Here is a 23,535-nt window from a genome sequence, read left to right as displayed (position 1 = left end):
AGTGTGGTGGCAGCTCCTTCTTTGGGGGCTTTTAAACAGAGACTGTTGGGGTGCTTTGAATATAATTATCCTGTTTTTTGGCTGTTTTTTGAAGTCACTTTCAGCTCTATGAGCCCATGGGGAAATTTGCTTTGAGATAAGCGCAAATTGAGTTAAGAGTTCAATCACAGAACAACTTCTTGGCATAATGGGGTTGGACTGGATGGCCCACAAGGTCTCTTCCATCTCTATGAGCCTAAAGGTAAATTTGCTTTGAGATAAGAGCAAATTGAGTTAAGAGTTCAATCACAGAACAACTTCTAGGCAGAAAGGGGTTGGACTGGATGGCCTATGAGATCTCTTCCATCTGTATGAGCCTAAAGGTAAATTTACTTTGAGATAAGAGCAAATTGAGTTAAGAGTTCGATCACAGAACAACTTCTTGGCATAATGGGGTTGGACTGGATGGCCCATGAAGTCACTTCCAGCTCTATGACTCTATGGGAAATTTTGCTTTGAGATAAGAGTGATTTGAGTTAAGAGTTCAATCACAGAACAACTTGGCATAATGGGGTTGGACTGGATGGCCCATGAAGTCTCTTCCAGCTCTATGACTCTGTGGGGAAATTTGCTTTGAGATAAGCACAATTTGAGTTAAGAGTTCAATCACAGAACAACTTCTTGGCAGAAAGGGGTTGGACTGGATGGCCTATGAGATCTCTTCCATCTGTATGAGCCTAAAGGTAAATTTACTTTGAGATAAGAGCAAATTGAGTTAAGAGTTCAATCACAGAACAACTTCTTGGCATAATGGGGTTGGACTGGATGGCCCATGAAGTCACTTCCAGCTCTATGACTCTATGGGAAATTTTGCTTTGAGATAAGAGTGATTTGAGTTAAGAGTTCAATCACAGAACAACTTGGCATAATGGGGTTGGGCTAGATGGCCCACAAGGTCTCTTCCATCTCTATGAGCCTATGGGTAAATTTGGTTTGAGATAAGCGCAAATTGAGTTAAGAGTTCAATCACAGAACAACTTCTTGGCATAATGGGGTTGGACTGGATGGCCTGCAAGATCTCTTCCAGCTCTATGACTCTATGGGAAATTTTGCTTTGAGATAAGAGCAATTTGAGTTAAGAGTTTAATCACGGAACAACTCAAACACTTAACTCAAGGTATCACTGTACTTCATTGATCCATGTGTACGTTGATGGAGGTTTTGGGTTATGATTTTTAAAAGCAAACTTCCTATATGTTTGATGACTAAATCCTCGATCAAGATCAATTGGGTTACAATGGATATACAATGGGGAGTTTTGACATAATTTCTATTAATACACCAACGTAGGTGACTGACACATAGCCTCGCCTTCAGGCGCGAGAGTTGCGGAGGTGTGGGTGGGGAAGACACACATTTCTTTGTGTGATACATACGCAACATTTGAATTGTCAAGATGATTGATTTACTCCCGTTCCTCCATCTCAACTATTTCAGAAATCCCGTGCAATTCCAGACAGGGGTTATTTCGTCCCTTCTTTCCTGTTGACAGAAGGTGGGGCACCCAAAATAGAAATCCCTTTTTTCTGCCATAATGAAAGGGTTGTATTCCTGTGCATAGAAATAGAAGAAGCAAAAGATTCATTTGGAGTTTCTCAAAATAAAGTCCCTTTTTTTATTTGCCTCCCGGTTGACTGTCTCGCGTGTCATCGCCAAAGAGAAAGAGGCTTTGATTCTGGTCTCACTCAAATACCAGGAAATCAAACCCAGGTAACTCCAGTTTCCCTTTCACAATGATGATGATGTGTCTCCATCTGATTAATCCAATTCCAAGAAAGAGATCGATTTTTCACAACTTGGTGGTGGCATTGAAATTGAGCCATAATGTTTAGACCTTTTAAGCATGACTTAAGAGTTTTCCAAAGTTAACCGCAGATACAGTCCGAGCCTCTGAATTATTTATTTCCTTACAGTGTGTTGTCGAAGGCTTTCATGGCCGGAATCACAAGGTTGTTGTGTATTTTCCGGGCTGTGTGGCCATGTTCCAGAAGCATTCTCTCCTGACGTTTCGCCCACATCTATGGCAGGCATGCACTAAGGTTGTGGGGTCTGTCGGAAAACAAAGCAAGGGAGTGTGTTGTCGAAGGCTTTCATGGCTGGAATCCCAGGGTTGTTGTGTATTTTCCGGGCTGTATGGCCATGTTCCAGAAGCATTCTCTCCTGACGTTTCGCCCACATCTATGGCAGGCATGCACTAAGGTTGTGGGGTCTGTTGGAAAACAAAGCAAGGGAGTGTGTTGTCGAAGGCTTTCATGGCCGGAATCACAAGGTTGTTGTGTATTTTCCGGGCTGTATGGCCATGTTCCAGAAGCATTCTCTCCTGACGCTTCGCCCACATCTATGGCAGGCATGCACTAAGGTTGTGGGGTCTGTTGGAAAACAAAGCAAGGGAGTGTGTTGTCGAAGGCTTTCATGGCCGGAATCACAAGGTTGTTGTGTATTTTCCGGGCTGTATGGCCATGTTCCAGAAGCATTCTCTCCTGACGTTTCGCCCACATCTATGGCAGGCATGCACTAAGGTTGTGGGGTCTGTTGGAAAACAAAGCAAGGGAGTGTGTTGTCAAAGGCTTTCATGGCCGGAATCACAAGGTTGTTGTGTATTTTCCAGGCTGTATGGCCATGTTCCAGAAGCATTCTCTCCTGACATTTCGCCCACATCTATGGCAGGCATGCACTAAGGTTGTGGGGTCTGTCGGAAAACAAAGCAAGGGAGTGTGTTGTCAAAGGCTTTCATGGCCGGAATCACAAGGTTGTTGTGTATTTTCCGGGCTGTATGGCCATGTTCCAGAAGCATTCTCTCCTGACGTTTCGCCCACATCTATGGCAGGCATGCACTAAGGTTGTGGGGTCTGTCGGAAAACAAAGCAAGGGAGTGTGTTGTCAAAGGCTTTCATGGCCGGAATCACAAGGTTGTTGTGTATTTTCCCGGCTGTATAAGCATGTTCCAGAAGCATTCTCTCCTGACGTTTCGCCCACATCTATGGCAGGCATGCACTAAGGTTGTGGGGTCTGTTGGAAAACAAAGCAAGGGAGTGTGTTGTCGAAGGCTTTCATGGCCAGAATCACAAGGTTGTTGTGTATTTTCCGGGCTGTATGGCCATGTTCCAGAAGCATTCTCTCCTGACATTTCGCCCACATCTATAGCAGGCATCCCCAGAGGACCTCACCTCGCAACCTCTAAGGATGCCTGCCATAGATGTGGGCGAAACGTCAGGAGAGAATGCTTCTGGAACACGGCCAGACAGCTCGGAAAACACACAATAACCCTATTTCCTTACAGTCAGCCCTCTGTGTTTGCTGGATCCCTATGAAAGGGAACAAACCATAGATACAAAAGCACTAAATGTTTAATTTGAGAGCATGCTTCTCCAATTTTAATGTGGATCAGAAAGATCTAAGTTTTAAACACGCATACTCTGCAAACAGTTCGATTCCAATGCAAGTATATCCATATACAGTAGAATCTCACTTATCCAACACTTGCTTATCCAACGTTTTTGTAGTCGATGTTTTCAATAAATAGTGATATTTTGGTGCTAAATATCATAAATACAGTAATTACTACATAGCATTATTTCATATTGAACTACTTTTTCTGTCAAATTTGTTGTAAAGCATGATGTTTTGGTGCTTAATTTGTAAAATCATAACCTAATTTGATGTTTAATAGGCTTCTCCTTAATCCCTCCTTATTATGCAACATATTTGCTTATCCAATGTTCTGCCGGTCTGTTTATGTTGGATAAGTGAGACTCTACTGTACTCATTAAAATATCCACATTAAAAAATCTTTTAAAAAAATAACTGAAAAAAGGACTACAATCCACCTGATGAAGACTCTTTTGAGTTGAAACTGGTTGTGGTTTTGGAGTCTACTATCCATAATAAAGAAACAAGAACAATCATTATATATAAGAAGAGGACTCAGTTTGTACATGCGGAACACTTAAAGAACTAAAGAACATTGATTGTTTATGAGAAGAGGAGTAAATTCATCCTTCAAGAGAAAAATATTGTGTTTACTGTGAATGTAAGAGTCCTTTGTTTGATTGTTTAGCAACGCCTTTTGTATCTGTTTTCATATTGTTGTATTGAACTAAATCTAGGTTTAATGTTTTCTGTATTATATGGCACTCTTATAAGGGGTTGATTAACCTCCCACTTGCTGGTGAAACTGAATCGCCATGTCGTGAAAGGACGCATATCTAACAAACACGAAAAGTTTGGAAAGTTCCGCACTTGACGGAAAGTTTGTGCAAGTTTCCCCTTCTAGGCAAGAAGAGGAATAAAGGAGAGACAATGGTTTCTTGCTTAAGAGTCGAAGAATTCCCACAAAGGGCACGGAGTAAAGAGGGAGTTTTTCAGCACGGATTATTAGTCCTGTCATTATACATCCTCCAAGTTTCGGGGAACAAGGCATGCTTCTCTCGGGAAGGACAAGGGAGTTATTGATCATGGGAATCAAGAACTTTCTTGATTCATCCAAAGCCAGTGCGTGAGTCAAGGTTTCTCATCGCTACCTTTGGTCACAGAATCACTCAAGGAATCATGTGCCTGTTTGGTGCAATAAATTGAAGTCAAATTTCAGGGCATCAACTCATGTGGAAGGCGGATTCAAGGGGAGCTTTAGAGAAAAATAATAAATGTAATAGTAGCAACAATAATAGAGAAAAATAATAAATGTAATAATACCAATAATAATAGAGAAAAATAATAAATGTACCATATATTCTGGAGTATAAGCTGACCCAAATATAAGCCAACCAGGACCCTCACCCGAGTATAAGCTGAGTAGGGCTTTTTCAGTTTTAAAAAAATGGCTGAAAAACTAGGCTTATACTCGAGTATATACAGTAATTATATGATAGTGTGTTGTCAAAGGCTTTCACAGCCGGAATCACTGCGTTGCTTTGAGTTTTCTGGGCTGTATGGCTATGTTCCAGAAGCATTCTCTCCTAATGTTTTGCCCACATCTATGTCAGGCCTTCTGGATATTTCGGAGGCCCAAGAGTTTCCAAAAAGGAACAAACTGCTTCCAGAGAGCAAGGCCATTGAAATTATAGAAATTGATTTGTCATGTTATTGGATGGAAGAATAATATAAAACAACCTTGAGCCGCCCTTCCGACAATGCTGATGCTATTTCAGCCTCTCCTTGTTTGCGTTGCACACAATACTAACAGGAACTCCGAAACACAATAAACAAACGAAACAATGTCTCGGGGAGTTTTGCTGCAAAGAGGAAATTACTCAGGCCGGGAAGAGGAAGGAATCCCAGGGAGAAAAAGGCAGGTAAAACACAGAGGGACTTGCAGGTTCAGCCCGCAAATGGAGCTAATAAAAGAGTAAGTGAGCAAGCATCTCTTATTGACCAATTGTGCTTCATTTTCAATGGAGACATGTTGAAAAGCACATCACCAGAATTCCCATGTGGTTATGAACCCGGCTTAGTAGTCACTTGGGAAGCCAAACCATCATTACGGTCATGAAGAAAGAGGAATTGGTTCCTGTTCAGCGTTGCAAAAGAGACATGCAAATGTGTGGCTGGTTCCAGAAATTCTACAGCTTGCTTGAGTTATTTATTTATGGTGTCAGAAGTGAATTGAGAATACAGTTATAATACACTAGCTGTGCCCGGCCACGCGTTGCTGTGGCATAGTCCTAAGTGGGTTTTTTATTTGTGGAAGCAAGTATGACTGTTGTAATTAGTCACCTTGATTAGCATTGAATGGCCTTGCAGCTTCAAAGCCTGGTTGCTTCCTCCTTGGGGACTCCTTTGTTGGGAGGTGTTAGCTGGCCCTGATTGTTTCCTGTCTGGAATTCCCCTATTTTCAGAGTGTGGTTCTTTATTTACTGTCCTGATTTTAGAGATTATATTGTTCTGTATTATTATACAGTAGAGTCTCACTTATCCAACATAAACGGGCCGGCAGTACGTTGGATAAGCGAATATGTTGGATAATAAGGAGAGATTAAGAAAAAGCCTATTAAACATCAAAATAGGTTATGATTTTACAAATTAAGCCCCAAAACTTCATGTTATACAACAAATTTGACAGAAAAAGTAGTTCATTACACATTAATGCTATGTAGTAATTACTGTATTTACGAATTTAGCACCAAAATATCACAATGCATTGAAAACTTTGACTACAAAAATACGTTGGATAATCCAGAACGTTGGATAAGTGAGTGTTGGATAAGTGAGACTCTACTGTACCACTGTAATTTTATATATTATATTTATATTTTTGTATTATTTGCTTAGAACTGGATTATATGTGGCCCCTTCTACACAACTGTATAAAATCCACACTGAACTGGATTATATGGCAGTGGGGACTCAAGATAATCCAGTTCAAAGCAGATACTGTGGATTATCTGCCTTGGCATTCTGGGTTATATAGCTGTGTGGAAGGGCCTTGAATCTACACTGCCATATAATCCAATTAAAATCAGATCTGTATTTTATAGGCAGTGTGGAAGAGGCGTAAATGAAGCCTAACTCTGTCTGTCCCCTGGGCTGAGTGGGTTGCTAGGAGACCAAGTGGGCGGAGCTTAGCCTTCTAACTGGCAGCAATTGGATAAAAACAATTATTCCTCTCCCTCTAATTAGGACTTTATTTTTCTTTTCTTTTTGTTGTTTGAATGTAGAGGCATGGATGAGGGGTTGTGCTGCCAAGTTTAGTGTTTCTGGGATGTGTAGTTTTGTTGTTTTGTTCTAGGCCGAAATTTCATTACCCTTTTATATATATAGATTAAAAAATAGCCCTTGGCATGATACTAAATGTCCTTTGACCAGAAGCTGGCCACTTGGAGTGCTTCCGTTGTGCATGTGGCAGGGCTCAGACTGCATTGTAATACGTGGTCTGTGGTTTGCTTTTCTCCACACTTGCATGTTGTGGACTCCACTTTGTGGCCCCATTTCTTTGCATCTCGTAATCTCAGATCACAGTCTGTTCAGTGCCTTCCAAGTTGCCCAGTCTTCCGTGTGCCCAGGAAGGAGTTTCTCATCCGGTATCAGCCATGGATTGAGGTTCCAGGGTTTAGCCTGCCACTTTTGGACTCTCGCTTGCTGAGGTGTTCCTGTGAGTGTCTCTGTAGATCTTAGGAAGCTATTAGTTGGCATGCTGGCCAATATCTGAACAGAGGATGGGCTGGAGATGTCAATGCTTGGTCCTTTTATTGCAAGCTGCTACTTCCCACACTGATTGACTTTGCAAACAGCATGGCTACTCAAATGCTCATTTAAGCTTGATAATTGCAAGATTCACACTAGTTGTAAACATACAAGGATTATTTCTCCCACCCAGGGCATTCCACAGATAGATAGATGGATAAATGGATAGATAGATGGATAAATGGATGGATGGATGGATGGATGGATAGATAGATGGAAAGATGGATAGATAGATGGATGGATGGATGGATGGATGGATGGATGGATAGATGGATAAATGGATAGATAGATGGATAGATAGATGGATGGATGAATGGATGGATGGATGGATGGATAGATGGATGGATAAATGGATAGATAGATGGATAGATAGATGATGGATGAATGGATGGATGGATGGATGGATAGATGGATGGATGGATAGATGGATGGATAAATGGATAGATAGATGGATAGATGGATGGATGGATGGATAAATGGATAGATGGATGGATGGATGGATGGATGGATAATAATAATAATAATAATAATAATAATAATAATAATAATAATAATAATAATAACAACTTTAACCCAAAGGGGACTCAGGGCAGCCAAGCCCGAATAAAAACAATAGCAATATAAAACACAACAATAGACAAAAGACATGCACAATTATAAAAATTTAAACATTAGCCAATAAAAACAAATGACAAGAACTAATAAAAACATGGATTAAAGCTGAGAGGTTGTAAAAGTAGACTGGGTAAATAATAATAATAATAATAATAGTGGTGGACGCTCCTTCCTTGGAGGCTTTTAAGCAGAGGCTGGATGGCCATCTGTCGGGGGTGCTTTGAATGCGATTTCCTGCTTCTTAGCAGGGGGTTGGACTAGATAGCCCATGTGGTCTCTTCCAACTCTACTATTCTATGATTCTATGATTCTAATAATAATATTGTAAAATGGATGGATGGATGGATAGATAGATAATAAATGCTCCACTTGCGTCACTGCCAACAGAACCTCTGAAGATGCTGGCAACAGATGCAGATGAAACATCAGGAGATAATGCTGCTGCTGGAACATGGCCCAAAAAATTCACAACAACCTAGTGATTCCGGCCAAGAAAGCCTTTGACAACACAACTAATGAACGATTTTTGTGTATCCTGTTGCTGGCAACCCCAAGTTTGGTTTCTAAGGTGTCATACAAATGCAATAAATGGATGGATGGATGGATAATTTTGGATGCCCTGTTGCTGGCAACCCCAAATTTGGTCTCAGAGGGAAATGCAAATACAATAAATGGATGGGTGGATGGATTAATGAAGGAATGATTGTGTGAACCCTGTTGCTGGCAGCCCCATTTTTGGTCACTAAGGTGGCATGCAAATGCAATAAATGGATGGATGGATGATTTTGGGTGCCTTGTTGCTGGCAATCCCAATTTTCTGTCTCCTAATGTTGTATGGTGGGCACTTCTGGCATGTCTCTGGCATGCTTTATGGACACAATAATGGTTCAAAACATAAGTAGTACACAATATGTATATTAGAGCATCATATACATATTACATCCACAGAATCAATGCTCAGTCTTATGGCTCGCACCACAAAATCCACAGTAGCATATTGATACTGCAAACATAATACCTGAAGCCGAGCTATCAATAAAGAAATTATAAAACATTTGCCGCTTACCAGAAGAAGGGTTACCGAAACTGGGATAAAACCCAGGAACCAGTTGTAAACGGCTATATTACCACCTACTCCAGTCAATAACCAGCTACTCGGGATCTACATCAGCACTGATTCTGTCTCCTTGGCTTTACTATTGATTCTAAACCTGTGGAGTCCTGAGGAATCCTTCCAGAACTGCAGACTCTGAATTGGTTTGCCTTTAAGCTATTAAATCCTTTTAGGACTGCAGAGACTTATATCATCTGGTTTGATTTATAATACTGAGTTTGATACTGTTGGGATATATACCGTAAGACTGAGCATTGATTCTGTGAATGTAATATGTATATGATGCATGCCAGAGCTCTTTCCTGTGCCCATCCCATCCATGTCAGGCACAAATGCAGGAAGTCTGTGAGTCTGGAACGGCACATGCCACGAACACAGGTGCCCCGTGGTAAGAGTCATTGGTGACGGACGGTGCTTGACCTCCTGCCCACCAGCCTGGCACTCCCGCATGACTGGGTTTCCTGTCGGCAGTTTGGAAAGGACCCAACGTTTTTCATTTCCCACCCAAAGTTTTCTTTGTGGTTTCTTACATCCAGCTTCGGGTGAGTCAGTGACCGGGAGATTTGGTGCTCAAGATAAAGCAGGAAAGGATTGCCCACATCCACTGAAGTCACGGTTGGGGTGAGACAATTGCAACCACCGTAAAGTAGAAGTTATGAAAGCACGTTCTCGCCTTTATAGAAAGAAACTAGCTTTGCCCGGCCACGCGTTGCTGTGGCTTATGGGAATCATTTGTTGGCCAGGTGGAATAGAGGTGAATAGCCTTGCAGCCTCAAAGCCTGGCTGTTTTCTAGAGTAGCTGGAATAGCAACGTCAATCAAAGAGCCGCTTTGAAGCTTGGCTACTTCTTTTGTAGGGGAATCCTTGTTTGGCCAGCTTGAACTGCACTGAATAGTCTTGCAGCTTCAAAGCCTGGCCGCTTTCTACATAGGGCATCCTTGCTAGGCCAAGTTGAATGGGACGGAGTAGCCTCATGGCTTCAGAGCCTGGGGGTTTTCTATCTAGGGGAAATCTTGGTTGGCCAGGTTGAATAGCACTGAATAGCCTTGCTGCTTGCAAACCTGGCCGCTTTCTACCTTGCGGAATCCTTGTTTGGCCAGTTTGAACTGCACTGAATAGTCTTGCAGCTTCAAAGCCTGGCCGCTTTCTACATAGGGCATCCTTGCTAGGCCAGGTTGAATGGGACGGAGTAGCCTCGTGGCTTCAGAGCCTGGGGGTTTTCTATCTGGGGGAAATCTTGATTGGCTAGGTTGAATAGCACTGAATAGCCTTGCTGCTTGCAAGCCTGGCCGCTTTCTACCTTGCAGAATCCTTGGTTGGCCAGTTTAAATAGCAATTAATAGTCTCGATGTGGCAGGTATGGATGCTGCAATTAGCCACCTTGATTAGCATGTAATGGCCTTGCAGCTTCAAAGCCTGTTTGCTTCCTGCCTGGGAGAATCTTTGGTTGGGAAGTGTTAGCTGTCCCTGATTGTTTCCTTTCTGAAATTCCCAATTTCCCTGCTTTCAGAGTGTTGCTCTTTATTTACTGTCCTGGTTTTAGAGATTATATTGTTCTGTATTATTATACCACAGTAATTATTTCATATTACAGTAGAGTCTCACTTATCCAACACCAATATATTTCCAGTCCTCTTGGTGAATTTTCCACTCGATAACTACAATACATACATGAAAAAAAAAATCAAACTGTGCTGCAGTCAAGTTTGACAAAGTTTTATTTCCGGTATAAAAAAAAAGCATTTCTAGAAATAATTCTCTTGCAACAACACCACGAGGCGAATACAAACAAGTGGGACTACATCCTCCCCCCATTGCATCAATAATATATACATTCAGTTAAAGTGCTTGAAGGGAATGAAACAAAAAGGAATGTTCAAAATGATATGTGAAAAACATTGTAGTGCAACACTAGTGTGTCCTTGGTATAAGGAAAAGGATGAAAAGACCGTCTTCTCACTGGCCACCCAAAAGGAAAACACATACAGTTCACAGTTTATACCAGGCACGGGCAAAAGATGCCAAAATTATAACATTTCCTGGAATGTCAAGACATGTTTCACTTATACTGTCATCATTTCGCAAAAGTTTGGAATCATCTTCAACATGCAACACAACCGAGGAGGCTGAGTTGGTCGGTCGGTGTGTTTGGGAACATCTGCCTTTACATCCATATTTTATTTGGTTCGTTTCCACCGTCTTCTCCCCAGAGCATTGGTCCGGATTTTTTTTTAATGTATATAATACAATAAATAAATAAATATCCTTCCACCCCATTGGAAAAAAAAAAGACAAAGGATTTCCGAACATCTGTGACCTATTGGTGTGGGAAGCTTCCCTTGAGCTCAGTGCTTTTAATAATACACAAGAAGGTCTGGAAACTGCCAAACTCACAACAGTAGATATTTGCAATATGGACAATATAGGACAGCAGTAAGCAGAGGATGGATCCTGGATCATAGCTAAGGAGAAGGTCCTTTTATTATACTACAAGTCCCAGAATCCCCAGACACTGTGGTCATTGGGAGATTTGGGAAATTGCAGATCGGTTTGCAATCGATTATTTAATGCTTTCCAATAGTTTGACCTGGCCAAATGTATCAATGCATTAAGATGTATCCGGGGAATTAATTAATATGGCTTACTTATGTTCAAAGATACTCAATGGCTTTACAAATATAGCCAGTAGATGGTAGAAGGTTCTAATAAAATAGGGACGAGATGTTTGCTGGATTGCAATTTCCATTATTTCCCCTTTGTTTACATTTGCATGGGTTTATGGGAGTTAACTGTGAAATATCAAGACGGGAACACATGTTCTCCATGCTTGGAGCAGACCATCATGCATGATGACCACCTTCATATCCTCTGCTCTGCTCACCAAATTGATTTCGAGTTCTCCCAGACTTTGACCATGGATGGTATTTATGCCCCATTGCCTTGGCCTTAACCTTCTGCTTCTCCTGAACCATCATGAAGTCATTCCGCCTTAGGTTCCAAAACCCAACCATCCAGAATATGACCATTGCTGATGGCCACCAAAGTGGACCTTCTCCAGATCTTTCCACACCACCTCAGTTATTCTCTCTGTCCTACTGGAGATCTAGATGTTCCAGATAGTGGACCATCCAGATGTTCTTGGGCTCCAATTCACATCTGACCCCAACCACAAATATAATGTGAATTGAAGTGCAATATCTGGACAATCCGATCTAAGATTCTTCTGTGTCTTCATTAGTATTAGATTCTCATGATGTATCTTGACATGGAGGCTTCTAAGATATTTCTACACTCTTTCTCTTCCTAGAAAATCGATTATGGATAGTTGGCTTGCTACAGGCAGTTGCCAGCTTGCTATTGAGATGAAAAATAGCTTCTGCAGGACAAAAAATGAAGAGAAAGTAAGATACGCCAGGCACTGTGTGATCACCGATGTAAGAAACCAGAAAGTCCTTCATTATTGGATGATCGTAGCAATGGCTACCATGTTCAGCAAGCCCAACCAGAAGGATAAAGATGACTTGGTGGCCCAACTCCCAGGTGGCAAGCTCTTGAACATCATTGTCTCAGGAGAGGGCCTGACCAAATACTCAGTCACAAGCGTCTCGTTGAACCAATCCTCCTGGGAAACGCAGGAATAGGTCCCATAGAAGCCATCTGTCATGTTGTCAATGAAGTGGATGCAATGATGGTGGCCTGCGCTGCAATGCGCAATGCTCTGGCCCTCGTGGATCCACGTGTAATTGGCGTGGTGGGACTGGACAGAGCAATTCAGGTAATAGCGGGCATGAGGTGGCACAATGATGTTCTCATGGTGGTTGGTGTCATCTTCTGGGTGGGAAGAAAAGAGTCAATGGTCAGAGAAAATAGACATGCTGTATGGAAACGTCCATCAACTATGGGTTGAACCATGCAGAGGAGCAAGGTTAACTCAAAATATACACTTGCTATACTCCAAGAGTGTCAAGCTTTGACCCTAAGCTCTTGAGATTCCCCAATATTTGCGTTCCTGGTTGGGACTTCCCAATATATCTCGACTTCCAATATATCTGGAGGACCAACATTTCAGAATCATTGACTTTGCTAAGGGTTGATACCATTAGGTTGGACCTAAGAACTTTCAGAAGTCAATCCATCAATATATCTAATTCAGTGTTGTTTCAAGATAGATCTGAAGGCCACTGAATGCAGAAGGTCTACCGATCTACCTTAGTGCCATCTCTGAAGGCAAAGCCATCATATATAATAATAATAATAATAATAATAATAATAATAATAATAATAATAATAATAATAACAAAATTACGATCTGCCAACTGCAAAAGGCCACCCTGCTGGGATCTGTGCACATCATCCGACAATACATCATACAGTCCTAGACACTTGGGAAGTGTTCGACTTGTGATTTTGTGATATGAAATCCAGCATATCTATCTTGTTTGCTGTGTCGTAATAAAATAATAATAATAATAATAATAATAATAATAATAATAATAATAATAATAATAATAATAGATTTGGATCATGGATGTCTCCATCCCAGGTGACAGTCGCATTGACGAAAAACAACAGGAAAAACTCAGCTGCTATCAGGACCTCAAGATTGAACTGCAAACACTCTGGCAGAAACCAGTGCAGGTGGTCCCGGTGGTGATGGGCACACTGGGTGCCATGCCAAAAGATCTCAGCCGGCATTTGGAAACAATAGACATTGACAAAATCACGATCTGCCAACTGCAAAAGGCCACCCTGCTGGGATCTGTGCACATCATCCGAAAATACATCACACAGTCCTAGACACTTGGGAAGTGTTCGACTTATGGTTTTGTGATACGAAATCCAGCATGTCTATCTTGTTTGCTGTGTCATAATAAAATAATAATAATAATAATAATAATAATAATAATAATAATAATAATAATAATATTTTATTTGTAGCCCGCCACCATCTCTCCCGGAGGGGACTCAGGGTGGCTCACAGAAATATCAGATACAAAACAATAACAAAGTACAATACATCAATAAACAATAACAGGCACCAGTTATAATATTTAAACACACTTACTAAAAACATAGAAATTAAAAACAGTGAGGTTGTCATGGTAGATTAGCAAAGTGCACATTATAAGTTGCAGACTCAGAAACATAGACAAAGTGTCACAGATTCGTTTGAGGTCAATTTGGGATGAGAGGAGCCCTGAGCTATATATCTACTAGCTGTGCCCGGCCACGCGTTGCTGTGGCAAAGTGGTGGTGGTATTGGTTAAAAATTGTTGTGTAATTTTTATTTGACTTTATTTGCATTTTTTAATTAATTTTATTGTAAGTTATATTTTTATTTATTATATTTTATTATTTTCTTGTATTATTTTTAGTTATTTTCTGTTATTATAGTATTTTATTGTATCAATTTTTTAGTGTTTTTTATTATTTTTTTATTGGGGTGCTAGGAGACCAAGTTGGAGGAGCTTAGCCTTCTAACTGGCAGCAATTGGATAAAAGCAATTATTCCTCTCCCTCTAATTAGGACTTTATTTTTCTTTTCTTTTTGTTGTATCAACCTAGAGGCATGGATGATGGGTTGTGTTGTCAAATTTCGAGGTTGGGGGGCCTGTAGTTTTGTTGTTTTGTGGGTCGCCGTGATGCCATCACTCTTTTATATATATAGATATACACACACACACTTTTTGTAATGTACAAGGTGGGTTCGTTTTGGAAGTCTACCTTTTGTGCTGCTGTGGTTTGAAGATGCGCAAATATCCGGCGAGACTTCATGAGTTAGAGCCTGCAACAGCGTCCTAAGAGGAGAGCATACAAACCAGATAAACATCAGATAGATAGACACATGTGCAACGTTGAAATAAGACAAGCTGAGTTGTATCCACAGAATGCCTGTTTGTATTTGATTGTCTGAACGAAAACAGACAGAAGAGCCAACCCAAAAAGACGTTGGCTGTCTCAACAGATAACAAATTTTCCTGTGAAACGAAAGCTGGGATCCAACTGGATCCAACTGAGTCCCTTCGGGTGAGAAGGGCGGGATAGAAATATTGGAAATAAAATAAAATAAATTTGGGAATGGCTAAATTGGGACACTGACTATTAAGAAAATGGATGTAATAACAATATTGTAATGAATTTCAACAATTTCTCCATGATACTTTCTCCGGGAGTGGGATGCAAGAAATACTTAGCACCAAAAATTCTACTCCGAAATGTATCCATTGGGTTTGATTCCAGGACTTCTATAGATATACTAGTATAATAAAACAGTGTCCTGAGTAAAAATGGCAAAATCAAGATACCGTATATACTCGAGTATAAGCCGACCCGAATATAAGCCGAGGCAGCTAATTTTACCACAAAAAAACTGGGAAAATATTTAATAATAATAATAATAATAATAATAATAATAATAATAATAATAATAATAATAAAACTTTATTTATACCCCGCCACCATCTCCCCAATGGGGACTCGGGGCGGCTTACATGGTGCCATGCCCAGAGCAATACAACATAATAAAATATAGAAACAACATATCATAACACCATTTAAAATACAATAAATAATAATAAACAGAACATCAAGAATTTACTCCAGTATAAGCCGAGTTACCAATAAAATTACATTAATTGAGGCATCAAGTAGTTTAAATGTTTTTGAATCTTTACATCAAACTGTAATTTAATATATGACTGTTCAACTCTGGTTAAATCATTATTTTCATCTTCTTCAATGTGAATGTGCTTATGTATCCTTTTAATAATAACAGAGTGAAAGAATAAATGTAATAATAATAAAAAAATGCAGTAAAATAATAAATGTAATAATAAATAGAGTAAAACAATAAATGTATTAATAATAATAAAAATAGAGTAAAATAATAATAATATAATAATAATAAAACTTTATTTATATCCCGCCACCATCTCCCCAACGGGGACTCGGGGCGGCTTAGTAAAAGTAACAACAATAATAGAGTAAAATAATAAATATAATAATAATAAATAATAGAGTAAAATAATAAATGTAACAATACCAATAATAATAGAATAAAATAATAAATGTAACAATACCAATAATAATAATAGAGAAAAATAATAAATATACCGTATATACTTGAGTATAAGCCGACCTGAATATAAGCCCACCAGGACCCTCACCTGAGTATAAGCCAAGGAGGGTTTTTTTCAGTCCTAAAAAGGGCTGAAAAACTAGGCTTATACTTAGTACAGGGGTCCCCAAACTTTTAAAGCAGAGGGCCGGTCCACAATCTTTCAGACTGTGCAGGGGCCGAATTATCATTTGGGAAAAAACGCGAACAAATTCCTATGCACACTGCACATGTCTTAATTGTAGTGCAAAACAACAACAACAATGAAAGAACAGTATGATATTTAAAAATGAACACAACTGTAACCAACATAAACCTATCATGATTTCAATGGGAAGTGTGGGCCTGCTTCTGGCCAATGAGATAGTCAAGTTAATTAGGATTATTTATTTAGTCATTTACTACATTTATTTATTACATTTATATCCCACTCTTCTCACCCTGAAGGGGACTCAGAGCAGTTGTATGTACATACAATATATTATATTATTAGCATAGCACAATTATATATTGCTATATTGAACTATACCACTATACTGTAATATTATATGTAATATATAACATATAATTAATATTATTATATGGTATTATTATTAGTATTATATTGTATAACATTATCATATTATTATCAGTATTATATGTATATACAATATATTATATTATTAGCATTGCACAATATTAGCATTATATATTACTATATTGAACTATACCACTATACTGTAATATTATATGTAATATATAACATATATTTAATATTATTATATGGTATTATTAGTAATATATTGTATAACATGATAATATTATTATCAATATTATATGTATATACAATATATTATATTATTAAAACTGATATAAAAATATTATATTATAAAACTGAGGGCGGGGGCCAGGTAAATGACCTCAGAGGGCCACATCCGGCCCCCGGGCCTTAGTTTGGGGACCCCTGATATACAATATACTTTGAGGATTTTATAAAATAATTTTTCAAGCAATGGATTATTGAATCCATGAGGAAGGCTCACCTATTTCCGTATTGTTCTCGGTCATAAACGGAAGCACATGTGTCCCCGGTCCATGCGCAGTGGGGGTCTCTGGCCAAGACGCAGCTCTCACAGCTGTCCTTATACGCTTTGCACATGGCCAGGGGCAGTTGGACCACCGTGCTTGTGGAAACCACAAACAGCTCGTTCTGGGAAAGGATAGAAACAAGCTCTCCTTGGGACAAGTCCTTCCAAGCACAAAGACCAAGGAAGCCGTTGCCTGGACCTTTTCAAATTGACATTACAATCAAGGAAGAACTTTCCACAAACAAACAAAACAAAGTTTTCATATCATTTCTAATGTTCTACTTCTCATGTATCCGGTGAGTTAACACTCTTCTCTTATTCCTTTGCTTTTCGTGTGCAAACTGTTTCCAACTTCTGGTGATCCTAAGGATCTCCAATGTTTTTCCATGGCTAAGCAGGGGTTCGGAGTCCAAAACCCAAACCCCCAAACCACGGTGATTCCTAGGCATGTCCGATCAATGAAAAAAATGTTTCAATTCTCGTTTCTAAAGTAGGGGGCGCTGACGCTTCGATATAGAAAGTATTTCCGATTTTTTCACCGAAAAATTTTGGATATTTCCGAAAATTCGTAATGATTCTAAATGTTTCTAAAATGGCGGATGCGCATGCGCAATCGCTACACACCGGGCTTGTATGGCAATCTTCCATGTGGACGCAGAGGACGTTAGCCCCCACCTTTGTGTCCATCGTGGAAGCTTCTGATTGGCCGGGGAGCGGCAGCCATGTTAGGCTGCGCTAAGCTCCCATTCAAGGTAGGTTGCAGAAACAAAAAAAAAATTTTTTAAATATTTTTAAATATATTTAAAAAAAAAAATTTGGGGGGGGGGGGAAATTAACGAAACATTAAGAGACAATTAGAGAATGGGCCAACAATGGTTCGAATTACATTGCTAGTTGCGCTGTGAGACAATGTCTCGGAATGCGCATCAAAAAGCGAGACCAATCTGAAATAATTCCGATATACGATTCAAAACGATTTTTTGGACATGTCTAGTGATTCCCCTTCCTTACCCTCGTATTGTCCACAGTCATAGATCGGATAAGAGAAGACGACTGGAAAAGCTGAATCTCCAGGACATTCATGGCACCCGTTGGCAACAGGACCACCTTATGGATGGTTCCTCTGTCTACATAAAAGGGTAAAAAGAAAGAATTAAGGAAGGGAACAAAGAGAATCTGGAAGGAAGGTGTGATAAGTGGCTGGACAACAAAACAACAAGGCTGAAAATAGACCTGCGGATGGAAGTCTGGCAAGGCTTCATTGTTTTTTCCATTTCAAAGGGGAAGAACAATTAGATTGTGTTGCTTCACTCTTAGCTTCTCGTATTCCTCCTATCCTTCCTGTTTTCCTCTCTCCTGGGCCTTTGAAGCTTTTTATGGAAATGTCAGCTGATGTTTACTCTTTGGCTCAAACTATAGCTGTTACTTGCTGTAACAATACAGAGTGTGCTCTTCTAATGTGCAACTACTGTATATATTCATGTACAAGTCTAGACGTTTGGGTGAAAAAATTCACCAAAAAAAAAATAGGTTGACTTATTCATGGGTAAGTGTGAGTACCTTAACTCTTATCAAAGTAGTAATAATACTAATAATACTAATAATAATACTAATAATAATACTAATAATACAATACTAATATGAGACTAATAAGATACTAATAAGATACTAATAAGATACTAATAAGATACTAATAAGATACTAATAAGATACTAATATGATACTAATATGATACTAATATGATACTAATATGATACTATAACAATGATAATAATAATGATAATAATAATGATAGACATTACCTGTGGTCAAGTAGAGGACATTGTAAGAAGCCTCATCAGCCGCCTGGACTTGATGGACCCCCAATTGCTGGTAGTGATGTTTGCTATAAAACACAGCTTGCTTTTTCACTTTGTCCAACACTTCGGGATAGCTGTCTGCCACTCTGAAGGTTTCCTGGGGAGTCATCTCATCTCTTCCCAGGCACTGTTGCACAGAAAAACACACGGTTCATGACATTTGATTTGGATAAGCAAAGGTGGGATGGGGATGCCGTTGAGCCTCCAGATGTTTGGGACGTCAACTTTCACAGTCCTTCCAATGGCAATGTTGAACATGATTGACCAGAGTTGTGGTTCAAAACATCTGGAGGAACAAATGTTCCTATTTCAGATCTATACAGTGGTCAAATGCTCTCCCTCAACATTATGGGTGATGCTCTTCTAATGCCTTGTCTAAACAGCCACGTCTTACAATTTTCCATCCAACCCACAACTCCTTCCATATGGGTACACCCCTAGCCATAGAGGAAGCATGATGCAAATGACACCCCATTAATATTGGCAAAGATCCCTTACCTGCCCAGGCCTGGTAGTGGGGAGTTTTCCATTGTAGCCTTTGAGGTGTGATTTTCGGAAGACCTCGCTGATCTCACCAACGGAGAAGACACAGACTGCTGAATAGTCCCTGTGGACAAGAACCGTGAATTGCAACGCTGAAGCTTGTAGTCTCTAAGAATCCCAAAAATCCCAGGTTTCCATAGGATTCAACAATGGAAGTTGACATAGAATCAGAGTGTTATAATTATGTTGTATGAATGGGCCACTTGATCTGGGTGCACTTCAAACCTTGGAGGCATCTCCATTGATACAAATAAAGTCCCACCCAAGCAACGTCTCCATGTCTATGGATATTCTTGGAAGTCGCAAGATGCTCACCATTCATTCGAGAAGAGCCCATACACCTTGGTCTCAGACCAAACGGGAGATTCGACTATAACGATATCCTGCAAGTGGTTGAAATGCCGGTCGGTGGCCTCATCCACACAAAACAAGGTGGCCTTCAGGAAGGTGGTCCACTTGGAAGAAGACAGGGAGCCACTGCCTCCTTTGTCTCCCTGCAGAGAAAGAAGAGAAGAAGTCAATCTAGAACAGGGCTTCTTAAACTCTGGTCCTCCAGATATTTTGGGCTTCAGTTCCCAGAAAACTTGACTGTTGGAGGACCAACATCAATGGTCTAGATCAGGCATGGGCAAACTTTGGCCCTCCGGGTGTTTTGGACTTCAACTCCCAAATTCAGGAGCTCCTTACTTTGCACAATTGAGCCACCCGGGAGATGATTTTGGGGGCAACCGAGTTCCCTGGCCAGTCTGGGTTGTCCTCTCGGAAGAAGTAATAGATTTTGTCATTGTCCGGCGTGTCTTGCTTTACGATGGCGGCCTTCACGAACTGCGGGTCTGAAAACGAGAACACAAGAACCACCATGGTCCATTCCCTGTCTAGACAACGACATCTTTCTGCAGAGCTGAAAAACATCGTTATGAAGGCAACGTCGTTGTCCTTCCACATGTCCCTTAGCATGAGAGATATAATCCCACTTTTTACCTCTGCTGGGTTAAGCAAATGACTCTTGCACTTTGATATCAATTATGAAGCAACTGGGATAAGCAGAGGACAAAAATGGGAGATGTGGAGAGAAACAGACATGTTAAAAGCAGCTGAGAAAAGAGATCAGGGACGAACGTGAACTAAAATAACCTACATTATTTGAGAATAACTTGTCAGAGGAATATGGGAACCCAACCTCCGTCACACCATCTGCTCTGTTGTTATTGTTTCCAACTCTGACCAATACTCTCCAGGGCAGATTTATGAAGGGGAAGTTCTTCTTTTTCCATTTTATTGTCAGGAGAGGTTCATTTTAAAAGAGAGGAAGACAGTGGCCAAGAGACTCAATGACAACTTCCTCAAGGCGAGTGAATCCCTGAGGTTGGCCAACATCTCTCAACGTTGATGGAGTATTTCTTCATTCCTTTCCACACTGCTGGAAGCTTTATGGTGTTGTAAATTAGTGAAATTAGCCTCCCCGCATAAAGCAGTACCTAAATTTCCTACTTGACAGATGCAACTGTCTTTTGGGTTGCTTAGGTAAACAACGAGCCAGGCTATTTAATGGTTGGGCACTCAATCCAACCCGGGCTGTCTTCGAACTCATGACTTCTTGGTCAGTAGTGATTTATTGCCGCTGGCTACTAACCAGCCTTGTCACATTCATACCATGGAGCCCTTTCACTTCGAAAGCCATCACAACTCACTGTTCATGACTGTATCGCTGGTGTAGAGCTCGGTGGATCCCTTGATCCGGCGGAAACGAGGAATCCGCCCGTTATACCGGTGCTTCTTAATCGTGGAGTAGATGTCTTTGCCTGGGAGACAAGGAAAAGAGAAAGCTTTTCAAAACAATTTCATTTTATCCCATTCTCGTTTGTATTCGTTTCCGTTTAGCTTGTCAGTTCCGACCAGAGTTAATAAGCGTTCATTCAAACTTACCATCAATAAGGACGAGAGCATTTGAGTCTAAGCCAAACGGAGCCAGACCTTGAGCATCCGTCCGAAGTTGCTTCGTATTGTTTACCTGAAGGAGGATCGAAAGGAACAAGGCTGAGTTGACATTTGTAGGTGGCAAATCCCACGTAGGATCAGAAGCAGGGATCATACCACCCTTCAGTGTCCTTTAATGATGATACACCTGGTTTTAAAGCAAAATGACACATCTCTTGTTCTCAAGAGGAACCACATTGGGCAGGAATGTCTGGGGACACAAGAGTCGATAGACAGACAGGATGTCATGCATGCAAAACTCCACTCCGTACCCAATTCCAGCAGGTAGGACTACAAGCATTGGTTCCACAGATCAACAACTTGTCTTCATACTTCTCCAAGAGTGTGAGATAGTTCTTGTTGTCCTCCTGGGAAGAAAAAAAATGAAGAAGCTGGTTGAGATGAAGGAGAGAGCAACAAAACACCAACCAGTGTAATTCCCATACGTGAAGGGACATTGACCTCAAAGGGAGTCTATGTGTTTTAAGGTCTTCACAAGGCTATGAAAACCATCAGTGGTCCTGTCCTTTTGAAGACCCATCAGGCAAACAACCCAGACTTGTCCCCAAACCCAACATTTCCTCTTTAAATAATAATAATAATAATAATAATAATAATAATAATAATAATAATAATAATTTTATTCTTATACCCCGCCCCATCTCCCTGAAGGGACTCAGGGTGGCTTACATGGGGCCAAGCCCGGTCACGACAATATAAAAACAAGCAGTAGAACAAATCAAATCAAACAACAATAAAGCAAGTTATAAAAACACGTACAATAATAATAATAATAATTTTTATTAAAAGAAAAGATTTTTTTTAAGTACATAAAAAGTGGGGGAACATTATGTGTTATAGAAAAGTAGTAAAAAGGAAAGAAGAAAAAGTATGTATAAAAAAGAAAAAGACATATATATATATGTGTGTGTGTGTGTGTGTGTGTGTGTATATACAGTAGAGTCTCACTTATCCAACGTTCTGGATTATCCAACGCATTTTTGTAGTCAATGTTTTCAATACATCGTGATATTTTAGTGCTAAATTCGTAAATACAGTAATTGCTACATAGCATTACTATGTATTGAAGTAGTTTTTCTTTAAAAATTTGTTGTATAACATGATGTTTTGGTGCTTAATTTCTAAAATCATAGCCTAATTTGATGTTTAATAGGCTTTTTCTTAATCTCTTCTTATTATCCAACATATTTGCTTATCCAACGTTCTGCCAGCCCGTTTACATTGGATAAGCGAGACTCTACTGTATATATATACACACACATATATACATATATATACCTACATACATTAAAATGTGTAGAAAAAAAACAAGAAAAAATTATATATATAAGGGGAAATTTGTACTTAGATTCTTCATTCTTTGCAGTGGTTCCAAACACTGTCTATCATTTTTTTCCCATTTTCTACCATTCTTCACCCCTATTCTGTGTTCTTTTCTATTAGGTCTTCCTTTCTTTTATCTATAAATAGCTATATTTATATTTCAATTTCATTAGATTTTCATGGATTCTTTAAAGAGACTCAACACTTCCTCTTAATACAGCTGTTCTCAAACTTTGGTGAACCAAGCACTTTGAACTTCTGGAAGGAACCCCTGCATTAGCGATATTCATGTTCATCATCAATGTAGCTCAGGCATGGGCAAACTTCAACCCTCCAAATGTTTTGGACCAACTTCTAACACTCGGTGGGAACTACAGCTCCTAGACATCCATAGCTTTGAGCTACGGAAGTTATGAGTAGCACCACACTGCATTAATCTGGCATTGTTGATACTTCTCCAAACAACGATCAAGCCCAAGAAGGACCACCAAGGCTTGCTGGTGGGATGTGGAAAAGATTGTGGAGATAGTGGAGCCAATTCAAGCTATGAAGGTATGTGTTGTCAAAGGCTTTCATGGCTGGGATCATAGGGTTGTTGTATGTTTTGCGGGCTGTATGGCCATGTTCCAGAAGTATTTTCTCCTGACGTTTTGCCCACATCTATGGCAGGCATCCTCAGAG

The 23,535-nt window shown here is 40.0% G+C and overlaps 1 protein-coding gene across 2 annotated transcripts in view; it reads right to left on the bottom strand.

The window, feature by feature from the left end:
* Positions 1-10,647: 10,647 nt before the first annotated feature.
* Positions 10,648-23,535, bottom strand: part of sema7a (semaphorin 7A (JohnMiltonHagen blood group)) — a 41,671-nt gene continuing 28,783 nt past the window's right edge. Inside the window, exons 4-14 of one of the 2 annotated variants that reach the window (XM_062963066.1) lie at positions 21,783-21,878; positions 21,460-21,544; positions 21,225-21,335; positions 20,221-20,366; positions 19,849-20,027; positions 19,489-19,597; positions 18,934-19,117; positions 18,143-18,258; positions 17,087-17,253; positions 14,672-14,745; positions 10,648-12,775 (exon numbers count right to left, since the gene is read on the bottom strand). In XM_062963066.1, coding sequence (XP_062819136.1) covers positions 12,405-12,775; positions 14,672-14,745; positions 17,087-17,253; positions 18,143-18,258; positions 18,934-19,117; positions 19,489-19,597; positions 19,849-20,027; positions 20,221-20,366; positions 21,225-21,335; positions 21,460-21,544; positions 21,783-21,878 — 1,638 coding nt within the window. In that variant the 3' untranslated portion in view covers positions 10,648-12,404. Of the gene's footprint in view, positions 12,779-14,671; positions 14,746-17,086; positions 17,254-18,142; positions 18,259-18,933; positions 19,118-19,488; positions 19,598-19,848; positions 20,028-20,220; positions 20,367-21,224; positions 21,336-21,459; positions 21,545-21,782; positions 21,879-23,535 lie in introns of both variants that reach the window. The other variant, XM_062963065.1, reaches the window with a different exon arrangement.

The sequence above is a fragment of the Anolis carolinensis genome, unplaced genomic scaffold (genome assembly GCF_035594765.1).
Source record: "Anolis carolinensis isolate JA03-04 unplaced genomic scaffold, rAnoCar3.1.pri scaffold_11, whole genome shotgun sequence".
NCBI classification, from domain to species: domain Eukaryota; kingdom Metazoa; phylum Chordata; class Lepidosauria; order Squamata; family Dactyloidae; genus Anolis; species Anolis carolinensis.
The sequence above is the reverse complement of the archived record's forward strand: the minus strand, read 5'-3'. Positions and strand labels throughout refer to the sequence as shown.